This window comes from Malus sylvestris, chromosome 1, assembly GCF_916048215.2.
Source record: "Malus sylvestris chromosome 1, drMalSylv7.2, whole genome shotgun sequence".
Taxonomy (NCBI): domain Eukaryota; kingdom Viridiplantae; phylum Streptophyta; class Magnoliopsida; order Rosales; family Rosaceae; genus Malus; species Malus sylvestris.
Genome location: NC_062260.1, coordinates 23,785,083 through 23,808,542, shown reverse-complemented (window position 1 = coordinate 23,808,542; position 23,460 = coordinate 23,785,083). Strand labels below are relative to the sequence as shown.

General features: G+C 36.7%; 3 protein-coding genes across 3 annotated transcripts; all 3 read left to right on the top strand.

Annotated features, from left to right (window-relative positions):
• The first annotated feature begins 866 nt into the window (after positions 1 to 866).
• Positions 867 to 2,748, top strand: LOC126623322 (alcohol acyltransferase 9-like). Its single transcript, XM_050292212.1, has one exon. The coding sequence runs from the start codon at positions 1,060 to 1,062 to the stop codon at positions 2,428 to 2,430; it is 1,371 nt and encodes a 456-aa protein (XP_050148169.1). The 5' UTR covers positions 867 to 1,059; the 3' UTR covers positions 2,431 to 2,748.
• A 13,698-nt stretch (positions 2,749 to 16,446) lies between these two features.
• On the top strand, positions 16,447 to 18,216 carry LOC126627240 (ethylene-responsive transcription factor ABI4-like). The gene has a single exon (XM_050296704.1). The coding sequence runs from the start codon at positions 16,593 to 16,595 to the stop codon at positions 17,688 to 17,690; it is 1,098 nt and encodes a 365-aa protein (XP_050152661.1). The 5' UTR covers positions 16,447 to 16,592; the 3' UTR covers positions 17,691 to 18,216.
• Positions 18,217 to 22,549: 4,333 nt separating this feature from the next.
• Positions 22,550 to 23,324, top strand: LOC126617427 (RING-H2 finger protein ATL66). The gene has a single exon (XM_050285518.1). The coding sequence runs from the start codon at positions 22,741 to 22,743 to the stop codon at positions 23,206 to 23,208; it is 468 nt and encodes a 155-aa protein (XP_050141475.1). The 5' UTR covers positions 22,550 to 22,740; the 3' UTR covers positions 23,209 to 23,324.
• Positions 23,325 to 23,460: the final 136 nt, after the last annotated feature.

Genomic DNA, 23,460 nt, shown 5'->3' with positions numbered 1-23,460 from the left:
TTTTAAAATGGCTTGAAACGTTTTTGGTAAAGATATTGTTTAAACCAATCTTTGGTAAAAATTCAAGTGAATTCCAAAAAATCTTTTTAGGTACATCTTATAAGAATCACATATCTGATGTTTCTTCTAAAAAACACTTAAAATGCTTCCGATAACCCAAAATCAATTTCACCAAAATCACTTTTAGTCATTTTAAAAGTACTACTTTCAAACAAACCCTTAATGAAATTCTTCAAGATTAATGACATTTTGAATACATATAGATTTGTATAGACTTTTTAAAAATCTTAATTGACTATATCTGAGCTCAATACATTTTTTTTTTAATTCTATTAGGGGGCATTTGTTGCGCTGGACTATCTCGGATTGGACTAGCTTCAAGGACTAAGTTGGACTGGCTTAGACTAGACTAAGCTGGACTAACTTAGTGAAGCGTTTGGTGCAGTGTTAGACTAAGAAGCTGGATAATAACAAATTCTAATATTATATTATTTAATATATAAATTATTAATATTTTATTATGATCTAGGTGACCAGAGATGACGAGGAGTCTATCGAGAGTGGTTGTTGAGCATGACGAGGACGAGAGAGGATAGTCTTAGCTACTCCCATGGTTATTGGGGGGTCTCGCTAAGACCACTTAGTGAAGGGTTTTGTCCATGCTAGTTCCCTTTAGTCTCATTAATGTTAGTCCCAGCATGGAACAAACACAGTATTGGACTAACAGCTAGTCCAGTCCAATCTAATCCCACTTAATAAGGGCAAACAAACGCCCCCTTAAATTCTACTTTCAGTACCTCATAATTTCAAAATCCTTTCCTTTTTAAAAATCCTAAATTAACTACACTCTGATTCTATAGTCTTTAAAATCCTTCAAATCTGAACTTTACTACACCCCTCTTAAACACGACAAATTCCTTTCTCTCTTATATATTCATCCATTGCTCAGCTGAAAAAAAACCAAACTCAAAAACCCTACCCCCCCACATTGCCCAAAATACACAAAACTCAAGGTTTAATTAAATTCTTCATTTATTTGATCATTATAAAGTAGAGGATATGGGAAGCTCTGTCCGTGTAAAGGAGGCCGTGGTGGTCACGCCCTCCGCGCCCACCCCGCCTTGCATTCTCAACCTATCCGCCGTCGATTCGCAGCTCTTCCTACGCTTCACCATCGAGTACCTCTTGGTCTACACTCCTTGCCCGGAACTGAATCAGGCCTCGACTGCGTCGCGTGTCAAGGCTGCACTAGCTCAGGCTTTGGTGCCTTACTATCCGCTAGCAGGCAGAGTGCGCCCCAAGCCCGATGGCTTCAGCCTCGAGGTGGTATGTCGGGCTCAGGGCGCAGTGTTCATTGAAGCTGTCTCCGACAATGTTGCGGTCTCTAATTTTGAGCGGGCTCCGCGCTACGTCACCGAGTGGAGGAAGCTATTGTCGCTCCAAGTGGCTGACGTATTTAAAGGGGCTCCGCCGCTCGTTGTCCAACTGACGTGGCTGAAAGATGGAGCGGCGGCACTTGGCGTGGGATTCAACCACTGCGTCTGCGACGGGATCGGAAGCGCCGAATTTCTCAATTCGTTTGCCGGGCTGGCAGCCGGAAAGCGTGGGTTCACTAGCGAGTTCAAACCCAAGCCTGTATGGGATCGCCACCTTCTGGACCCACAACCCGTAAATCGTGCATTAAATCCATGTCATCATCGCATAATCAAGGCGGCGAGTCACCCCGAGTTCAGCAAGGTCCCGGACGTTTCCGGCTTCGTGACTCGGTTCGCCAACGAACGACTCGCCCCCACCTCGATCACTTTCCATAAAAAACATTTAATTGAGCTGAAGAAACTCGCTGTGTCGACGAGTCGACCCAGTACCTCGTTATCAGCGTACACGTCGTTCGAGGTCCTCTCCGCCCACGTGTGGCGCAGTTGGGCAAGAGCATTGAACCTACCACCAAACCAAACCCTAAAGATTTTATTCAGCGTGAACGTACGTGACCGAGTCAGGCCGAGTCTACCCGGTGGGTATTACGGGAACGCGTTCGTGCTGGGGTGCGCGCAATGCAGCGCGAGGGAGCTGGAGGAGAAGGGTCTGTGGCACGCGGCTGAGCTGGTGAAGCGCGCAAAGGAGAGGGTAGAGGAGGAGCACGTGCGGAGGGTGGTGGAGTTGGTGAGCGGGGAGGGGAGGGCCTGTCCGGACTCTGTGGGGGTGCTGATCGTGTCGCAGTGGTCAAGGCTGGGGCTGGAGAGGGTTGACTTCGGGATGGGGAAGCCGGTTCACGTGGGGCCCGTATGCAGCGATAGGTACTGCTTGTTTTTGCCAGCTGGACGTTCTGGCGATGGTGATGATGAACAGGGGGAATCTGTTAAGGTGATGGTGGCGGTCCCCACAAGTGCAGTTGACAACTACGAGATGTTGGTCAAGAGTCCTTACTTATAAGTTATAACTTATAAGTAATACCAGTAGAAAAGAATTCCCTCTCTCTTTTGCTCTTGCCGTTGACTTTGTATAGTATTTTCTGACTTGTATAATTGGAGAGAGAGAGAGAGAGAGAGCGCGATGGTTTAGGGTTTACTGTTCTAAATTTCTCATGTCGTCGTCCAAGATGCGTGCGATCAAATTGGTAAATTGTACTGTGCGATGAGAACCGTTGGATTCAATTCATGTCCATGCAAAAGGTATTAACGAACATGTTGAACAACATATTCAAATGGATGTTCGTTAAACAATATATTCAAATGGAAGATTACTCATTAAGATGATTGTATAAATTTATAGCACATAGCTCATAGCTCAACATCTGTTTGATAATTATTTTCACTTTATTTTAATGGTTGTGATACGCGAGAAGAATATATAAAAAAAAACATTAAGTAAAGATGAAAGGAATAAATACAAATTTTTTAAAGTGAAAAGAGTTTGACATAGTTTTTTAGTTTCATTTTGGATAATAGTTGTATTCCACCTGGGGAATTAGCTCATTTCTTCACTTTCAAATAACGTATGTTTACTATTTAAAGTTTCATAACTGAGATTGTTCAATCTCGTAATCTGCATATGAAGTTTATCCATATGAAATTCATTCGAATCAAAGACCGTTTTAGTAATCCCAATGTATCAAAAAAAATCAATGGTGTAAATACCAAGTAACATATTCATGATGAACCGTTGATTTGTTTGATACATTTGGATGACTAAACGATTTCCGATTTGAATGACTTATTGTTGGGATGATTTTCAAATGAAGATTAAGAGATTTAACGGTGAAGATATATTATTTGTAAGTGGAGGAATGAGGTAATTCCCCCAAGGAGAAAATGCAAGCATCATACTCTCATTTTTTGTGTCTTCCAATACATATCTTACCTGTATTCAGTAAATGTTACAAATGTTGATTACAGCGTGAAGGTATCCTTCATTCACTCTTCTTCATCCCTCTTTTTTTTTCCAATTATTTTTCCCATGTCACTAACACAAAAAATAAAAATAAAAAACTAAATAGTAATCAAACATACCTGTAATTGTTTGTGTTTGTTCGTCAATCTGGCACCTAAATAATTTGTCAGGCACACTGTTTAGATGTTTTTGCAAATACCGAAAGGCAAAACGATGTTGAGAAGAGAAGCATATTGATAATTTAACCTCTATGCGATTCAAAGTTGGATGAGGAGGAGCAAACACAGTAACCTACCAAACACAATATCTTATCTCAGAAGGAGTGGCTGTGTTATAACCTTTTTCAAGCGTACAAATAGAATTCAGTTGCCGGCAGCTTTAGCCTATTTGGGCTTTTGTTTGACTTTGAATTCTGATCTCAAATCCTTCTAAATTAGTCCAGGCCTAATGCATTGTCCTTGCATGAACTCAGCTCTCTAGAATTCTCATTAGCAATAAAGCCCATATTTGAACTTTGTCACAGTCTTAAGAGTATGGGAGTTGATGCCTTTTTATGTCTCTGTGTGATCAGATGTGAGTTTTTTTTAGCTCCAGATGGGAGGTTGATGGTTCTAATTATTTGGCATATATGTTTATATGCCACGTGTGTATTATGTTAGTATGTGTTTGTTAAGCATAGCTTAGGAGATGAGCATGATTAATTGTAAACTGGTATATAATCCCATTCTCTCCCATTATTCTCTGTAATCAACATTTGTGACATTTACTGAGTACTAAATACTCATTTGGGTACTTTCACGCTGGTCGGGAGGAATTTGCTCCAACACTCTATACAAGTTTACTTCTTCAAATAGGGCAAGCTATGAATTGGACAAATGAGTATGAGAATTGTTGGAGAATAAGGTTCCATATCGCTCAAATGACAAAATAATATACAATTCCTACCCCTAATATCACCAAGGCGTTTGTGATAAAACCCAACACCTTGCAATAGGTGGTTAAGTTGAGACAAAATCTAAAATTTTGGTGGTGGACCACACTGATCCTAAAAAGTTTATCATGGTATCAAAGCAGGTTATTCTTTTGACACATTTTGGGCCCGATTTACTAGGCTCAAATTTATCTCCTTAAAATAGGCTTTTCAAAAACGTGCACTAGCTCCCGTTTAAGGTTATTGACTGATTGGACCAACAAAAATTTGCTTTAGCTCTAGTCCTTTAATGATTACCGGGCTCTTGAAAATTTGAGTTAGCTCCGGTAGTGACGTGACCAGTTAAAGATGTGAAAATTGGTTTCCCTTGTGACCCATGTAGGGCCACTCGTGAGGGAGTGTGTTGAAAAATAAGATCTCACTTCGATCATATGACAAATTAATATACAATTACCGTGAAATCTTTTCCTTGAATATCTCTATTCAATTTTCGTATTTCGTATTTATGTAATTTTATGTTAATTTTCATTAATTTTTTAGTGTATAGTTAGTTAGTTAAAGTGTATTTTTCATTACTAAACATTAAAAATCCGCCCATCTTTTGGAATCACCCTTAGGATTGTGGGATATTTGTCGGCTGGTTTCTGGGGGAGGTTTTGGCAGGCCCATCGCCTACTTCGACGCGTGGCAGCGGCGCATGACATGGTGACATAGTTTTTGGCAATACGTTCAAAATCCAATTTATATATTTGTTCTTTGAGATTCGAATCGGGGAACGCGTTGTATCAATAGTAGAATTAGTTATATACTTTGATAGGTGTTGGCAGTCATCTAACTTCTTCGGTTAAATGCCCTTCCGATTTGTGATTGCTTTGGACCCGAGGTGAGTATTTTTTAAAATATCCCTTCGTAAAATACCGCAGTGAAAATGTGGCTATACGTATGTCCTATTGAATTTACCATTTCCACCTATAATGAGTTAGAAATGACATCGTCGATAATGTGTGATTGCTATTGCGATAGTTAGATTCCAATGAATGGTCTGGAATCATACTTCTTTATGGTTCCGTTGAGTTGGTCTGGAACCCTACATCATATGGATTCTATTAAGTTGGTTTGGAATCCTACCTCCTTTATGGTTTCGTTGAGTTGTTGGGAACCCAACAACCTATGGATTCCATTGAGTTGGTTTGGGGTCCTAGTTCTTCTATGATTCAGTTGAGCTGGTCTGATCCTACATCCTATGAATTCCATTGAGAGGTTTTGAACTCTAAATTCTAGTCAGGTTCAATAGAGTGACGATTCTTGACGAGTTCCGTTGAGTGGTTGTGGGACTTTATGCTTTCCTCCTAGATGGTTATATAAGAAATTATGGGACCGTATGAAGTGTAGGCTTCGGCCCAAAAGTACCACCCTAGCCCTATAGCTTAATTTTATATATGAAGGTGAATATTGATAACATGGCAACGTGACATGTGTAACAGTGCATAGTGGCAATTGAGGATAAGATGGCATTGAGAAACACTATTGTGGTTAGATTTTGTGAATTAGTAGTACTCATTCATATCGAACCCTAGTGTAACATCCCACATTGCCTAGGAGAGTGATCCTTAAATGTATATTCACATCTCTACCTAGCACGAGGCATTTTTGGAGTTCACTAGCTTCGGGTTCCGTAGGAACTCTGAAGTTAAGTGAGAAGGAGACCAGAGCACTCTCATGATGGGTGACCCACTGGGAAGTTGCTTATGAGTTCCCAAAAACAAAATCGTGAGGGCGTGGTCGGGACCTAAAACGGACAATATCTTGCTACGGTGATGGAGCGGGTCCGGAAAATGATCCGTCCCAGACCGGAATGTGACACCTAGCGTACATTGTGAACCATAATTACCTACTCACTGCTCATGCGAGCTTCGTGCTTATCTAGATTTTTATTTACTTGATGCACCATTCCCACGGCGTAGGATTGACTTTTCAAATTGACAAGGTTTCACTAGGACGAGGATCTTCAAATATAGCTTCATGTGGTTGATCAAACATCTGGAGGGACTAGGTTCCCTTGTCCTTTATTTTATCTTAATTTCAGTGCTTCATTTTGAGAGCCCATGCGTTGTGCATTAGATATTTGTGTATAGGGTGAACAATCAATTTAGTCCTTGAATTATCACTTTAGTGAAAATTAGGTCCTTAAAATATTTTTTTTCAGAAAAATTAATCCCTGAATTATAAAAATCTACCAATTACATTCATAATGTTATATTCGAAGCTACTATATTCAATTTTTCATCAATTTAAGTCACGTTACTTACATGTGATACATATTGGAGGGTAGATTGGTAGTTTTTCATAAAGAAATAGTGTATGGAGTTAACTTTGGAGGATAAATTGATAGTTTTTCATAAAGAAATAGTGTGAGTTAACTTTCAAGGGTAAATTAGACATTAAATTCGCAACTTATATGAAATGTTAAGGGCTGATAGACAAGAAAATGATGGTATTACACTCTAAAGTGTGTCAAGTGACTTAAGTTGATGAAAAATTGGATAAAAAAGCTTTGAATATAATAGTAGGGATGAAATTAGCAATTTGTAATGAATTTAGGGACTTATTTTACCAAAAAAATAATTCAGGGACCTAATTTTCATTGAAGTGATAGTTCAGGGACTAAATCGGCACTTCACCCTTGTGTATATACGGGGAAACCCATCTATTTGAAGTATTGAAATCAAGCATGACTTTTCATATTATTTTACCGTTGTGTTCCACAGTCACATGTTGATTCCAAGCGATGATTAATATATGAGAGTTTTTACCTTTTATATCACTGAAATCTTTTGTAATAAAACTCAAAACCTAACAAAAGATGATTAAGTTGAGACAATATAAGTAATGATATTCGTGAATCATACTAAACCTGAAAATTTGTCAGGAATAGCTATTCCTCTTATTACTGTGATTCTCTCTATATATATTCTATTACTTATGTTTTAGTCAAGAATCGGAGAAAGTTTATTATTACATTTCTTGTAAATAAACATGCAGAGAAAGCATCTCTACTGGGATAGTATAAATAGAAGGCTTAGCATTTAGCACTTTGAAGAGGGGAAACCCTATCAAGCTCCCCCAACGGGCAAAAACCCCTTGCATTCCGGACATTCTCTCTACAAATGCAAAAAGTGAAACTGAAGCAAGCAAAAGGTTTTTAATTGCCTCTATACGTCATATATCTTATAAAGAAACGATACCGTATCTATATAAACAATGAGAACACTACATAGAAAATGCTTCTGTTTTTTTCCTGATTGGATCGATGCCTTTTAGATCATGTCAGTGCTATACAGGGCCTGGGATGTGTGTTGAATTGGTTCATATATTCAGATGCCTTTACAATGCGTACGATCAAAGAAAAGTACATAGTTCAGTGTCTATCTTCTTTTTTTTTGTCTTTGTCTTTTTGATCAATAAATTTCAATGTCACTAATTCACCTCGATTCTTTGTAAATTTTCTTTCTTCAATAAACTTTTTGTTGACAAAATAACATAGACTACGATCGAAATCGCTGCTATGAACTCACATCGATTACCTCATTTGTACATATATATTTGTCGTACAACAAGAAAAGGATAATTTGTTGAAAAGAAATTGTATCGAAGGAGAGGTGTGGCTCAGATTGGAACAGCTCCCCTCCATGCTTACAACAAGCAAAATGCTGATCAAATATTCCAAGAGTTGTCCAGACTGAGTGGAGAACAAGCTAAGGGCACAAAGTCGCCTAATCTTTTATGTAAATATATTTATATATTAGTTTTATTTTTTGGAAACTATATTAGTTTTATTTGTTTTTGCAACAGGGCTAGGGCATCGTATCAGAAGACAGAAATTGTCCCTCCATATCTATTTGGGGAGAAAAATTTTATTCTGAAACACAGATGGTACATCATGTGTTTTTATATAAGTGATGAAAAATTATATTTTTTAAGTTATTAACTTTTTATCACATATATCTTACTATTTATATAATAACACATAATATATCATCTTGTATTCCAGTCATATTGAAAAATCTCTCTTATTGGTGTCGTCCAAGTCCAACTGGTTTTAATGTTTAGTTTCAATTCCAAATTACAATCGAACAATAATGGGTTTAGGCCTTATTATATTTGCTTATCGACACTGCTGTTTGTTTAGGTTTGGTTTGTAATTGGCATGCACATATTACTTAATGAAAGTTTTAGAACTATTATCAACGAATGTTGATTGAGTTGGTAAGAATCGTTCTTTTGACTAGTCTAATATCTAAGTTTGTTTCTGTAACATCCCACATCGCTCAGGGGAGTGTATCCTCTAAGCCTTATATGTTTATTCTCATCTCTACCTAGCATGACGCCTTTTAGGAGCTTATTGGCTTCGGGTTCCATCGGAACTCCGAAGTTAAGCGAGTTCGTGCAAGAGCAATCCCATGATGGATGACCCACTGAGAATTTATCGTGTGAGTTCCCAGAAACAAAACCGTGAAAGCGTAGTCGAGGCCCAAAACAGATAATATCGTGCTACGATGAAGTTAAGTCTAGGATGTGGTGAGGGCTAGGATGTGATAGTCTCATTGCCAACAAACCCTCTATTTTTCATATTTTCAAATGATTAATATAAAACAATTTTTGTCGAATACCGTATGGTAGGATTATGCTTGTATTGATTGTTTACAGGCACAAAATATTGTAGAAAAAGAATAATAATCAAAACACGTTACTACCACAGCCATATGCAATTTTATATGAATTTTATTTTGATATTTAATTAACAGCAGATTCTTGCAGGACTGTCTGATAGTTGTCATACAAAACTACAAGCCATAGAACATACTACGTGTGTGTGTGTGTATATACTATCATTAACATTATCACAACTACTAGTTCTATACATGTTGATATTTTTCGAAGAGTTGTTAAGGAGATTCTTTTAAAAATAAGACTCTTTATAGATTTTCTACAATCTATATTTTTGCATAATATTTTACAATATTAGCACGAAAAGTAAAATTAAAAAAAAATGAGATGATGAGAGTTTATAGAAAATTCCACTTTTAAAAAATCGTGTTCAAATTTCTCTATTTTTCGTTCAAGGTCTCATGATAAGAATGTATCCTCTGACGCATAAAATATACATGCAAGTAGTAGTTAAGTATCTAGGTATGAGCAATACTACTATTTATCCTATATAAGATTTTGAATCGATTTAGAAAAATAAAAATCACAGTTTCAAATTTTCAATTTTTTTAAGATGAATGAGAAATCATAAATATAAAATATCTGCAAAAATAAGACAATTAAGAGCGTTTCTAAAGAAGATGTCATCAATGTGGTAAATAAGAGCATCTCCAAAGGAGACGTAAACAATGTTACGTGAACTATTTTGACCGAAAAATATGACTTTAGTTCAAATTAAAAGATATGTCAAAATCCTACATGGCTTGATATTTTCCACTTTGACGACAAAGATGTAGGCATTGCCCATTTTTGGTTTTGTTATATATGTAATGTTGAGCCTACAATTTCTTTAATTTTCTTCGTTATTGGATATTTTATTATTAAAACTCTGACACTCTTAATTATATATTAAAAAGTATTTTAATTTGATATTTCGTTTAAATAAGAGACAATAAAATTTATTTTGTTACATCAACCATAAAAATGAAATGTAGCATCTTCATTAGTGATGGTCTGAAAGCATAATAACACAAAAAAAAAAAAAAAAAAATAGAGTGATAATCATGCAGAAGAAATTCAAAACAATTTGAATCAAAATTTTCAAATTGGGATGGCCGACTTTGACCACCTTGAAAATACGCGTGGTTAACTTAATGAGACGTTGGTAAAGTTGTAAGTAGCATGCTGGAGACCGATTGCAATTTCAGGACATGGATCAAAGTATCTCTTTTTAAGTTCTAGTTTTAACTACTTTTAAAAGTGGCACTTAGTATTACAGTTTGATAGTATTCTCTTTCATTTGTAAGTGATAGGTTTTTAATTTAATTTTCGCTAAAAATAAATTTGAACCATATTATTACTAGCATATTGTGAGGCTAAATTTACTCCCTATCTTGAGTGCAGATAATATCAATTGTTAAAAATAAAAAAAATAAAAAAAACCTTCTTTTAGAAGTGATCGAGGAACAAAATGTGGCGCAAGGAATTATAGCAGAGGCAACTCATTGTCTTTATAGCACCAAGAAAGAAATAACAATTATGACGGCAATTCATGGTTACAACAAAAGAATATCATTTCTTCCACTTGTATTATGACATGTGGGGTACCATTTGAATATTGGACATTTTGAAAAATCTCCTTTATTTTTCATCACCATTAATTCGAGGCAATGATAAGCCTTCGTGGTTCTAAATCTTGCGCAACGAAGGCCTTTGTCCTTAAAACTTAGTGCGATGAACAAGCTTTTGTGGTTCTAAATCTTGCGCCACGAAGGCCTTCGTCCCTTAAAACTTAGTGCGACGAATATTATTTATGTCGCACAAAATTCTTTGCACGACGAACTTTAGTATCTTCGTTGTGCAAACCCTAACTTCAAGTCTTTGCGCGACAACAGTATGGCGACGAAGCTTTCGTTGTTCAATTCTTTGCACAACGAATTTCTTCTTTGCACGACGGCTTTTGCTTCGTCGCAATAATTGTTAAATGTGTTAACTAAGCTTGATCATATACAGAAGAAGAAGAAGATATCAGACTGAGAGAGAGAGAGAGAGAGAGAGAGAGAATACTTGACAAAGAAGTAATCTGTTTGTTTTTTATTATTTTCCTTAACTGTTTAAATCATCCTTATAACATATATACAACTAATGTTGTTTACACTATAAGCTAACTGTTTAACAAACTACTAACTACTTTACATGCAGAAAAACATTTTTCACATCAAGTTGGCGAAGGGTCCAATTAAATTGAGCAGCCAAGGCAAGTACTAACCTTACTGTAGTGGGTTTAACAACATGACTAAACGTCTCACCATAGTCAATTCCTTATTCTTGATTATAACCCTTTGCAACCAATCGAGCCTTATACCTCCCTATATAACCATCTGCATTCTTTTTAATCTAGAAAACCCACTTGTAGCTGACTAAATTCTTGTGAGGAGGAAGAGGGACAAGAGACCAAGTGCCTTAACTATGGAGAGCACTTAACCTATCTTTCATTGCAGCCAACCATACTGGAGACTTAAGTGCATATTTGTATGTTGCAGGTTCGACTTTAGTTAAATCAACACCACCATGTTCATGAACAGAAGCTAATAAAGCAATCTTTTTAGAGATCCCACTCTTGGACCGAGTCTACATAGGATGCATATTTAATGGTGGTATAGACAAAACCACTTAAAGTTGATCCCCTAGGAAATCAGGAACCATAGAGAGTGAAGTAGATGATTGTTGAGCAGTGGCAGTAATGGGTGATGGAGCAATGGAAGAACTAGAGCTGGAAACATTCAGGGGTGTAGAAACATTGTTGTTCAATTCTCCATAATTAGTCGCAGTGGGCACAAATTCAGTACTGGGTAATGGTGACAATGATAATGATAAGGAAATGGGCACATATTCAAAACTGGGATAAACTGTGACATTATTAAGGTTTGGGATTGGTATAGGTATAGAGGTTTGCATAATAGGCAATATAGTAGACATTGATGAGGATTTAGAGACCAAAGTAGATTATGGGAACTTGGTCTCATCAAACAGAACATGGCGAGATATATAAACTCTCTTTGTATTGACCTCAAAACAAACGTAACCCTTATACTTGGAAGCATACCCTAGGAAGATGCACTTGGTGGTCCTAGGTTGTAGTTTGTTATGTGTATAGGGCCTAAGTAAAGGGTAGAAGGAACAACCAAATACTATGAGGTGATGAATCTCAGGAATAGAATTAAACAAGACCTCAAAAGGAGATTTATTGTGCAAAGTGGAAGAAGGCATTCGATTGATTAGGTAGACTGAAGTTTGACAAGCAAATGACCAAAAAGAATGTGGTAAAGAAGCTGTCTGTAAAAGAGTAATGAATGTCTCTATAATATGTCTATGTTTTCTCTCGGCAAGCCCATTTTGCTCTAGGGTATGTGGACAAGACATGTGATGATTAATGCCTTTGTCCACCAATTTTTTTTGAAAGGATTTGCCTATATATTCACCCCCACCATCAAATTGCAACACTTTAACAGAAGCATTGAATTGATTGACAATGAAATTATAAAAAGAGACAAAGGTAGTACCAACATCACTTTTATTGCAAATTGGAAAAATCCAACAAAACCTAGTACACCCATCTATAAAAGTAACATAGTATTTGAAGCCTTCAACAGAAATACAAGGAGCTGAGCCCCAAGCATCACTATGTACAATCTCAAAAGGTTTTACATATTTGGATGAAGACATAAGAAATGGTAGTTTACTAAACTTGCCCTCTAAACATGTAGAACAAACACTAGGTAAAGACTCAAGAGTATGAGGAACATTTGACTTTTGAAGGATTTGAGAGACTATGGGATTAGCTATTGACCTAATCTGTGGTGCAAAAGCCGTGATATAAATTGATGTCCAAGATAAGCAGTTGCATAAGCCTTCTTTACTAAAACAGAAGTTGATGGAGAAATGACTGGATATAACCCATTTACACTGCCCTTTGTATAAAATCCTCCCTGTGGTTTTGTCCTGAATCCAGAAACAAAAGGCATAAAAAATTAACCAGCAATTATTGTCCAAACAGATACGATGGACAAATAATAGATTCTGTGTCAATTTGGGAACATATAGAACAGACTTTTGTTGAAAAGACTGCAATGGAGTATGAAGAGTGGAATGACTAATATGAGAAATAGGTAAACCTGCACCATTAGCTGTTTGAATAGATTCATGAGAGGGATATGGTGAAGCGAGTGACAGATTGGACAAATTAATGGTCATATGATTTGTAGCTCCAGTATCTGTGATCCAAACTTGTTGAGGCGGTGCAGAAGGCAATTGAGGTGCAGCTGAATTATCAAGGTTGTGATTGACATACATGGCAGTCATTGGAGAGGAAGAACCTTTCTGAAAGCAGAAATCAGCACTATGATTTGGGTTACCACATATTTGACAGCCATTAGACTGAGCAACATTTCGAAATTTGCAAGTGATAGCCATATGATTGGTCTTGCCACAAATCTAACACTCTTGAGAATACCAAAACCTACATGTGTCAGCCAAATGATTTGTCTTTCCACAAATTTAACAAGGAATAAGAAGAGTTATTCCAAACTGTGGAGCCGAGCCAAGAATACCCGAACCAGAATTACCATTGTTGAAGAATGGTTGAGAGTTATTGAACGTGGTATTATAATTATATATGCCCTTGTTCCTATTGTTGGAAGATTTGTAGCCAAGGTTGGTGTTATATGAATAATATGGCCTACCAGATTGAGACTATGACTTAAAAGTGGAGGGTTTTAGAGATTGAGCCACTAATGCATTGAACATATGAGCAGTATTAAGAGTCTCAAGCATGGCTTCTTCTGCAAGCAACTGTGACCTAAGATCCTTCAATGAAATAACTGATTCACGCCTCCTTATCACATACCGAATTGTGTTGTACTTAGAGGATAGGCCATCACAATATCATCATCCTCAAAATAAACCCCAGCAGCTAACAGATAATCCCTAGCTTCTTTAATTTTTTGAAGATACACAGTGACAGAATCAATACCTTTTTTGATAGTTTGCAACTCAGACTTCATCTGAAAAATGCTTGTCCGAGTAACAGTGGAGAACTATTCTTTGAGTCGAGTCCATAAGTCTCGAGCACTTGTACTGCCAATTGCACAAGAAATCGCAGATAGAGATAAAGTAGCAGTGATGAGTTGCATCAATGCTCGATCATGCATCGTCCAAACCAAGTAGTCATCTGATTCCTTATGAACAAAAGACAAATCAGATGGTTGCTTAGAGGAAGACTCTGAATCTCCAGAGTTAGAAGCAAGAAACCGAGGAGGACATGGTGTAGACCCATCAACAAAACCCATAATTCCATGGCCTTCCAATAAGAGTTGCATTTGGAAATGCCAAGTTAGGTAATTGGTATCATCCAATTTCATGGTTACAGAGGTTGAAACCGATGAAATGAGAAAGGTAATAGGAGACTGCAATATCTGTAACTGAGTGGCGGTCACCATTGTTGATCGACAAGAAGACGATTCTTAGAGAACAAAACACAAACAGTTAGCGTGCATAACTAGAATCGAAGACTGCGATCCCAAAATTAGAGAAAAGAAACCCTAAATCAGAAAGAATACAATTCAAGAAATCAAGAATCCAATTCAAGAGGAATACAGTAGCAGAAGCAAAGAATCCAAGATCGAAGAACGGCCAAGACTTTATACTTGCACTGAAACAAACACTGATGAAGCTGGAATGGCGATTGATACCATGTTAACCAAGCTTGATCATATATAGAAAAAGAAAAAGATATCAAACTTAGAGAGAGAGAGAGACAAAGAGAGAGAGAGAATACTTGAAGAAGAAGTAATCTGTTTGTTTTTTATTATTTTACTTAACTATTTACATCATCCTTATAGCATATATACAACTAATGTTAATTACACTATAAGCTAACTGTTTAACAAACTACTAACTACTTGTCTAATCTTATGACACTTGTCAAGAGTATAGCCCTTAGATTTACTACTCCTTACAAAATGTAGTAGTGAGTTGAGTTTTTTGTTTTGCCTTATGTAAGTCATACTTTTATATAGCCATTAAAGTTTGGAATTTGAATTCGAAATTATGAAAGAACAAGCGTATTAAATCAAGGCTTTTAATATTAAACTTTAAAGGCAAAATACCAAAACAACAATAATTAATCTAGTTAACAGATTGCTTACGTGAATTATTTTTTATTTGTAGGTTTTTTTTTGCACAATTTTTATCTTTAACTGGGACTAAATAAAATCTTGATGTTGTTTAACACTAGCATTTGATGTAAAGTTTCAATTCGAATTTAATCAAATCTCCCAATCTTTTATCGTTGGAAAAAAGAAAAAAAAAAAGAAAGATAGAAAATAAAAAAGAAAAAATAATTGTTATTGGCACTCTAAATTTTCATTTTTTTACTCTAAATTTTTTATTCTTAAAAAAATGCAATTATAAGTGTAAAATAATAATTTTTGAAATGTTAATAACAGTTCCAAATTTTTTTACCTAAACTTCAAATTTATAAGTATTGTTTTACCTACTAACTATTATTAAAACGTCAAAATGGTAACAAAAAGCGGCGCCTAGTTAGAATCGTCTCATTGATCTTTTTCGAAAAAATATCGTCTAACAGAAACGGACACCAAAAAATTAAAATACACTAGTCACCACAAAAACACCGAGACAAAACGTACATTTTAAATATGTTCTTTTACTACATTAGTCACGAATAATTTTAAGATCAGGAATCCAAAAACATTCAAAACCAAGGTATATATGAAGAGGTAATGCTATAGAGGTTATCTATTTGAATTATATTTTACAAATCATATGATGTAATTTTAATAAGTAAATTCTTATTTTTGTATTAATTAACGTTTTTATTTTTAGTTAATAAAATGTAAATAATTTACAAATTTTGTCTAAAAAACAGATATACCTAAAATTATCCGTATGAACTTGATGTAATGAAATAACATCATATACCATTTTAACAAGGTTGTAAATAATGCAATGGCAGATTGCAAATACCATACCAATGTGCGCCACTGCGCCTGGTCTTGTTTCTTCACTGCACAGCAATCACTCTCTCTCTCTCTCTCTCTGTATCACAGACTCTCACCTCACAATCTCTCTCTTGCTCGAGAGATTTTTCAGTCTGATCATTACACGAAATGTCTTTATATAAATAGTAAAATATGTATGTTAAAAGATTAATAATTTAAAAATTAAAATTTTTCACAACTTACATAAAAACACGTAATGCATCATTTATGTTTCCGTCACAACTAAAAATTTCTCCTCTTCCTCGTAAAACACAGAAAAGTAAATCCATAAAATATATATAAATAGAGAGACCACCGCCCTAGTCCACCATTAACAAAAAATGGCATTGAAATCAGACACAATATCAGAAAAAACCCTCTCTTCTTTCGACTAATTGAGAACACTGAACGAGGTGGTGTGTGGTGGTCTGCATCCACCATTGATTCTTTCCACCCCACCCCCACACACAGCTTTCCACCTTTAAAGATCGCCGCCACCTCACCCTATGGAAGAAGACCAACACCGCGATTCGGCAGCTGAAGCAGCACCAGATCATCACCTTCCCCAAGACAACAGCAACAGCAACAGCAACAAAACCACTGAGGACAACTCTACCACCGCTTCCACCGCCACAACAGAAATAACCAACAACAACAACAGAAAGTGCAAGGGCAAAGGAGGCCCTGACAACAACAAGTTCAGGTACCGCGGCGTGCGCCAGCGCAGCTGGGGCAAATGGGTGGCTGAGATCCGTGAGCCGCGTAAGCGGACGCGCAAGTGGCTCGGGACCTTCGCCACTGCCGAGGACGCTGCCCGCGCCTACGACCGGGCCGCCATCATCCTTTACGGTTCCAGAGCCCAGCTTAACCTCCAGCCCTCCGGTTCCTCGTCCCAGAACTCCACGCGGGGCTCCTCTTCTTCCGCTTCCTCCTCCACCTCCACCTCCTCCACCCAAACCCTAAGACCACTTCTCCCCCGCCCCTCGGGCTTCGGCCTTACTCTGCCCTACCCCTCCTCTGCCCACCCGGTCCCGCTCATGGCTTCGGGGTTCGTTCCATACGGTGTTGACTTAGGGTTAGGAGTCTACCATAACGTTGCTGCTGCTGCGGCCGTCGCCGGTTGTGCTCTAACTTCGTCCGTACGTATGAATCAGCATCCTCATCACATGTTAGATCAAGATCATGAGTATCAAAACAACATTAATCCTTTGCACCAACAACAACAGCAACATCAGCAGCAACAAATTGTGGTGCAACAATTTCATCATCAGTACCCCATCGCATTATCCGGCGGCAGCGGTTGTGACACGTCAACCTCGTATCTACATCCAAACCCTAGTCACGATCAATACCAACGACAAGTACCCCACCAGAATAACAATAATCAGGAGTGCTGTTCGTACGAGGATGTGAATTCGCTTGTGGGATCGGGGTTGTCTACGCAGCCTATGGAGGTTGCACCGGGGTGTTCGGATATTCCTGTGGAGGCAGTGGGACCCATGTCGCCGTTGATGTGGCCGCTGACGAGCGAGGAAGAGTGTGTGCCGGGCCTTTGGGACTACGGCGATCCTTTCTTCTTGGATTTTAAGGGATTGGATTCATGAAGAATTCGAGATCTTGACTATATATATATAGGTCAGTTTATTTAGTTCTGCATGTCACTCTATTTCGAAGAAGAACAAGAGAGAGAGATACAGATATATTCAATTCCTTTCAAAATTCAAGCTTAATCTATAGGCTAGGCTTGCATGCAAGATTAATTTGAAGTAATTATGGTCTCTATGGAGAATATTTTTTGTTTTCCAACTGTGGTAACCCAAAATACCCGAAGATTGATTACGATGTGAAAAAGTGCATTTAGTATCGAATTAAGGCTTACGACGTTACAATATGATCGATCGATAGAAGCTCTGATGAACACAAGGGGTTGGCAATTGGATTAATGACGATAGCTTGTTATGTTGCATAAAGATCGATCTGAGGTAAGGTTGCTTATGTATCATAAAGATCTCAAAGCTTAGTGGAGTTTCGGCATGGGAATTTTCATGAAATTAGGACTTGATTTTTTATTTTTGTAATCAGATTTAGTATAGGCAATTTTAGTCATTAGGATGTAGTTTTGGGATAAAAGAAGAAATGCTATTACTCTCTCTTCGTTTTTTTCTTCCTGAACTGAGAAATATTGTATCCTTAATTTCCTTAGTTACCTAAAGCATATATATACATACCAATAATTAATATAATTAGTTATAATATTGCTTGATCTGAAAGGAAAATTTGGTATATTGGGTAATTGTTTTATGTGTGTATTTGCATTACCGAAAATTGAAATTATTCTAGTGTTCAACATGTTGGAGCAAGGGGAGCAGCGTGGAACTAGTGTTGTCCTTGGTAAGGTCTCATGTATTAGTTATCTTCTGTCTCACTGTAATCATCTATCTTGTCTCTCTTCCTCTATCCATGGTAGAGCTTTTGGCTGGTGATGCCCTAAATAAATTAGGGCTATCCCACTGTAATCTTCCTCTTTTTGGGGCAATACCAAAAAAAATAAAAAAATAAAAAAGAAAAGAAGAAATAAGAGCCCTGCTTCATAATTGATCCCTTGATAAATACAAAAAACACACATATCATATGCAATCGATCTTGGGTACTATTCTCTTCTCTAATTAATTATATGGTTTGACTTGTATATTAAGAACTTTTGTGTAAGATTTATGTTGGAAACTTAGTAAAGTTAAGCTCATTCATAATCGACGGCAGCACCAGAAGATAAGAGATAGGTTTCAATGAAAGGATGTTTGAGAATTGTGAGTTTTGGATCACTAGTTTGCCAAACTACTTTCAAGCACATTTTGGGTTCATACTGGCTTAAGCTTTTCCGGATCATATAACATACACTATATATAGTTTGCCTCTTGATGATCTGTAGATTGTATATGATAATCTTTAGTTTTAAAGTAAATGAACCACTGAAGGAGGGTATTGTTAAATGTCCGTAAAATATACTTCAATTACCTATTTTGGTTAAGCTGGTTGTGAAAAGTCCTGGGATTAATTCCAGTGGGATTAATTCCAGTCTGATATGTCTCTTACACCAAGGGATCTTTGCGGTTGCCAAAAGAAGATTTGGGCCATCCAGGCATGAATTGGTATTTAATTTGTGAGTGATGCTATTTGGACACATTAGCTAAATTTAATATGCTTTATAATATAGGCGGGTTACACCGTCCCAATGCGACATACAATGATAGGGCATACCTCTATTAGCGAGTGTGTTGTGTACATGTCTAAATAGTTTTTATTGTTATTTTGTCGTAGTATTGTTTATTTAGTCCACATTTCAGATTTGAGTCTAAATATGAGTCCAACTTATATATAAGTCTCAGGTTAATGTGAGATCCAAAATTTAAATTACTGTATGAGATTTGAGTAGAAGGTAAAACCTATGTCAGCATAATAAAATGATACACAGTAAATTAATAGTAACAAGATCTTGAGTTTTGACTTCAATGATTTTTTAATGCATATAAGCCATATTGTCCTATGAAATTAATTTCCAATGCCGTGACTCGAAATCTAAGAATAAAAGTCTTTGCGTTAAAAGAAAAAACAAAAAATATACTCATACTCATCACCTCTGGCGTTGGAATATGAGTCCTTGAGTTAACATATACATCATGAACTTAATTAATAGGCCACAGTGCTACATTGAACAATTGCTCCAAGTTGGATATACATGTGTAAGTATTTTCTGGTCTTTCTTGGTATTCATACGTTTAAGAATAAGATTAGGGCTAGGTAGGCCGAACTACAACTTTTGACATTGTTCTATATCTGAGTGAGTTTTGGGCTTGAAGTTTTAACAATAAGTAAAGGAGATGAACTCCATTAAGTGATATTTATTTTCTGAAGCTCAAGCAGTAGTCGACCATCACACTGTTTAATATGGCTCATGTATATCACATATACAGCTGAAAGGAATCTACGGCCTCCTGTAAAACGCCCTTTCGAAGATTAAGCTGGCCCTTCGTTCTCTGGATGGCTATAAATCGGTTCTACCTTCAACAGTTCCCAGCCACTAACTTTAAATTTGTATAATTTTTAGCATAGGGAAGTACCCCATTGGTGTGATTCTTACAAGGTTCCTACTAATTTGGTGTTCAAAAAGTACATTTATCTCTGAAAACTTAAAAAATAATTTAAATCGTCGTTGCGGATAAGTATTACTTTGCTTTTGTATTTATAACATTGTGAAAAGATAAACTATAAATTTGTGATTTTTATTTGCAATATCTAAAAGGGTCCAATGCAAATGTGCATGTATGGTTTCGGGTAACATGTTTTTCCATGCATTATCCCCTCGTCTTCAATTCATGTTGCTTGTGTAACAATTAATTACTGTCACTATTAGGATCTCCAAAAAGAAGAGAAGAACTGATGATTTCCTGTATAATGATATGTCGTGATCTGAGTTTGTTTGGGTGTGGACTTTGAAGTTTCATAAAATTTAGGTTAAATTTGTTAAGCATGTACTACAAAAACAGATGGATAGATATGGAAAATAACTTTAGATGCAATATGTTTAAGGGAATTTTCAAATAAAATATTTCTATTTTAAAAATTCTTTGTTTCTTTGTTTATTGTCTTTATGGAATTGTTTGTAATACGAAGCGTTTTGGATAAAATGTTTTTTGAAACCAACTGCAAGTGAATTTTAGAAATCACTTAAGCACTTCATGCAAGAAGCACATAACTGGTGCTTTGTGTAAAAATGGAATCCAATAATCTTTCGTTTAAAAACGTTTTCAATCATTTTAGAAGCACTTCTAAATAAAAATTATAGTGTGCATATAGTATTTTACTAGTAATTTGTTTGAGTAGATTTTGTGATTTTAAAAGTCCCTCCCGTGGAAAGTAAAGGTGACTCCAAAGAACAAAATCCCCCATTGTTTTTTGGGAACTTTAACGAAAAGCACCCGGTACTGTTCACTTTAACGAAAAACCACATTTTTACACTAAAAAATCAATCCTGGTACTATTCACTTTACCCTTTATTTTGTCTTTATCATTAAAACTCAAAGTTTTCAAGCCCTTTTCATTAGTTTTCATTTGTTTTTAATGTTGAACTTTATTAAACAGAAACTACACTGTCAATTATTTCAAAAAATATATTAAAGCTGTGATAATTTTTCAAATTTTTGTGAATCTTCTGTACTTAGAGTAGTAAATAATTTTTGAAAACTTGATAAATAAAGTTGAAGTTTACTTGATAAGATAAAAGACAGAGAAAAGCCAGCTGATCTTTTACGTTGATTAGATAGTTTTCCTTTTTCTATGTTCAGATGGATTAGTACAACCAATGCACATTTGCAACACCTAAAAAAGCAAGTTCATCCTTAAAAAAATACACTAGCACCTAGCCTATGTGGCTGGGGCCGGCCTGTTTTGGGTGCGGGATGCTGGGCAATCCACTCACGGTGGACATGCTCTAATGTTCGTGGAGATACCATCATGAATCGAACAAGCAAAGAGCCTCAAGTCACCCCAGGCGACCTAGATACAAGGCAAACAAAGCATTCTTCTTGGGTCCCCCTTTAAATTTAGCCTTATATTATCTCATTCCCTTATATAGTTTACGTTTTCATTATTCATCTTATTCTTTCTAAAATTAAAAGAAAAACTCTTATTCTTACAAATCTAAATTGGTGTACCCCAGATTCATATTAATATGAAAAATAATCATTTATAGTACTAAAGTACTAAAAATTTACACCTTGTGTGGAAAGACTATTTCTGCAACCGAATTAAAATTAAGTGAGGGACCATTGCTCCATGGCGTGTGATATCCACACACCCCATTTTACTTTTTGCATACCCTTCTAATTTTCGTTCGTCGGATCCGATGAATTGAAGAAGATCAACGGATAAAAATTAATAATGGTGTGTGGATAGCACACCCCTTGCTCCAATGATGTTAAGTTGATGGATTGTATTTCTTCAATTGAGTTAAAGTTGATGGAGAATAGTTACAATTTTTCTCATTTGATTTTTCGTATTTACACATTGATTCAGCTTCATATGTGGGGCACGTTACTCATTTTGACTGAAATTTTTACAGAGTTAACAAAAAAGAGCATACTTGCATGTTTTGATAAGTTAAAAGACCAATAAATATAAATTTTTAGTTAAAAGACTTCTCAAACTAATTTAAAATTAAGAAATTACTGCTGTAATTTCCTCTTTTGTATTGAGACGACTGCTCAAACAACATTAAGAAGCAAATTCGTAAGGCCCAGAAAAATAAGAAAAATAAAAATGAAGTGAGGATAAGGTAAAGATAACAAAAATCCAAATTTACAAGTCAAATGTGTACCCACCAATGCTACAAGCCTGATACCTTTATCTACAAATAATATCTTATTCCCCAATAAAAAATAAAAAATAAAAAATCATTCAAGAACTGTGTAACACTATTAAATTGCTACTCAGCTCTCTTTTAAGCTAACAATGGCCGCCTCACCAACCTCTACTATATATACAAATCTAATCCTTCTTTCGCTAATCACGTTCTAATCTCACTTAAACCCACCAAAATCTAAAACCCACTTCCAATCTTCCAATAATTACGCCGCCGGACCTTCCCAATTGCCACCAATGACCTCCCAAGACAATCAGCCGTTAAACGTCCACTTCACCGTCCTTGACGACGATCAGTTCCGCGTCCGAGGCAAGACGCTGTTCGTCGTCGTCGTAATCTTCACCGTCGTCCTCCTCGTCACACTGTTCCTGCTCTACGCGCGCTGGCTCTGCCGTTTCCACCTCCACAACGTCTCCTCCGACGCGCCCCCCGCGCCGCCGCTGAATCGGCCCGAGGGCCTTGACGCCGCCTTCATCCGCGCCTTGCCGATTGTGCTGTACCAGGAATCGAACCGGGATTTGGAAGCCGGCAGCGGTGGCGAGTGCTGCATATGCCTGGGCGTGTTCGAAGACGGCGAGAAGGTGAAGGTTCTGCCGAACTGCCGCCATAGTTACCACTCTGAGTGTGTGGACACGTGGCTTTCGACCCATTCGAGCTGCCCAATCTGTCGCGCTCAGCCCCAAGCTCATTCCACTGCTTCCTGATCCTGCTTAATCTTAGTATTTTTATTTTTATTTTATTTTTCTGAAAATTAATTATTATCTCCATCTTGTAAACAGTTGTAAAAAAGTAGAGGAATAAAAGAATATTTGCCCCACAATTAGATGACGATCAATGATTCAAATCATTCAATAGCTATACGAATGGATGGATGTGTGCCCACGACTTAATTGTGTTTTTTTTGGCAAAAGAAAATGTGAATATATTGGAATATTTTTCTTTATCAGTAAAAAGGA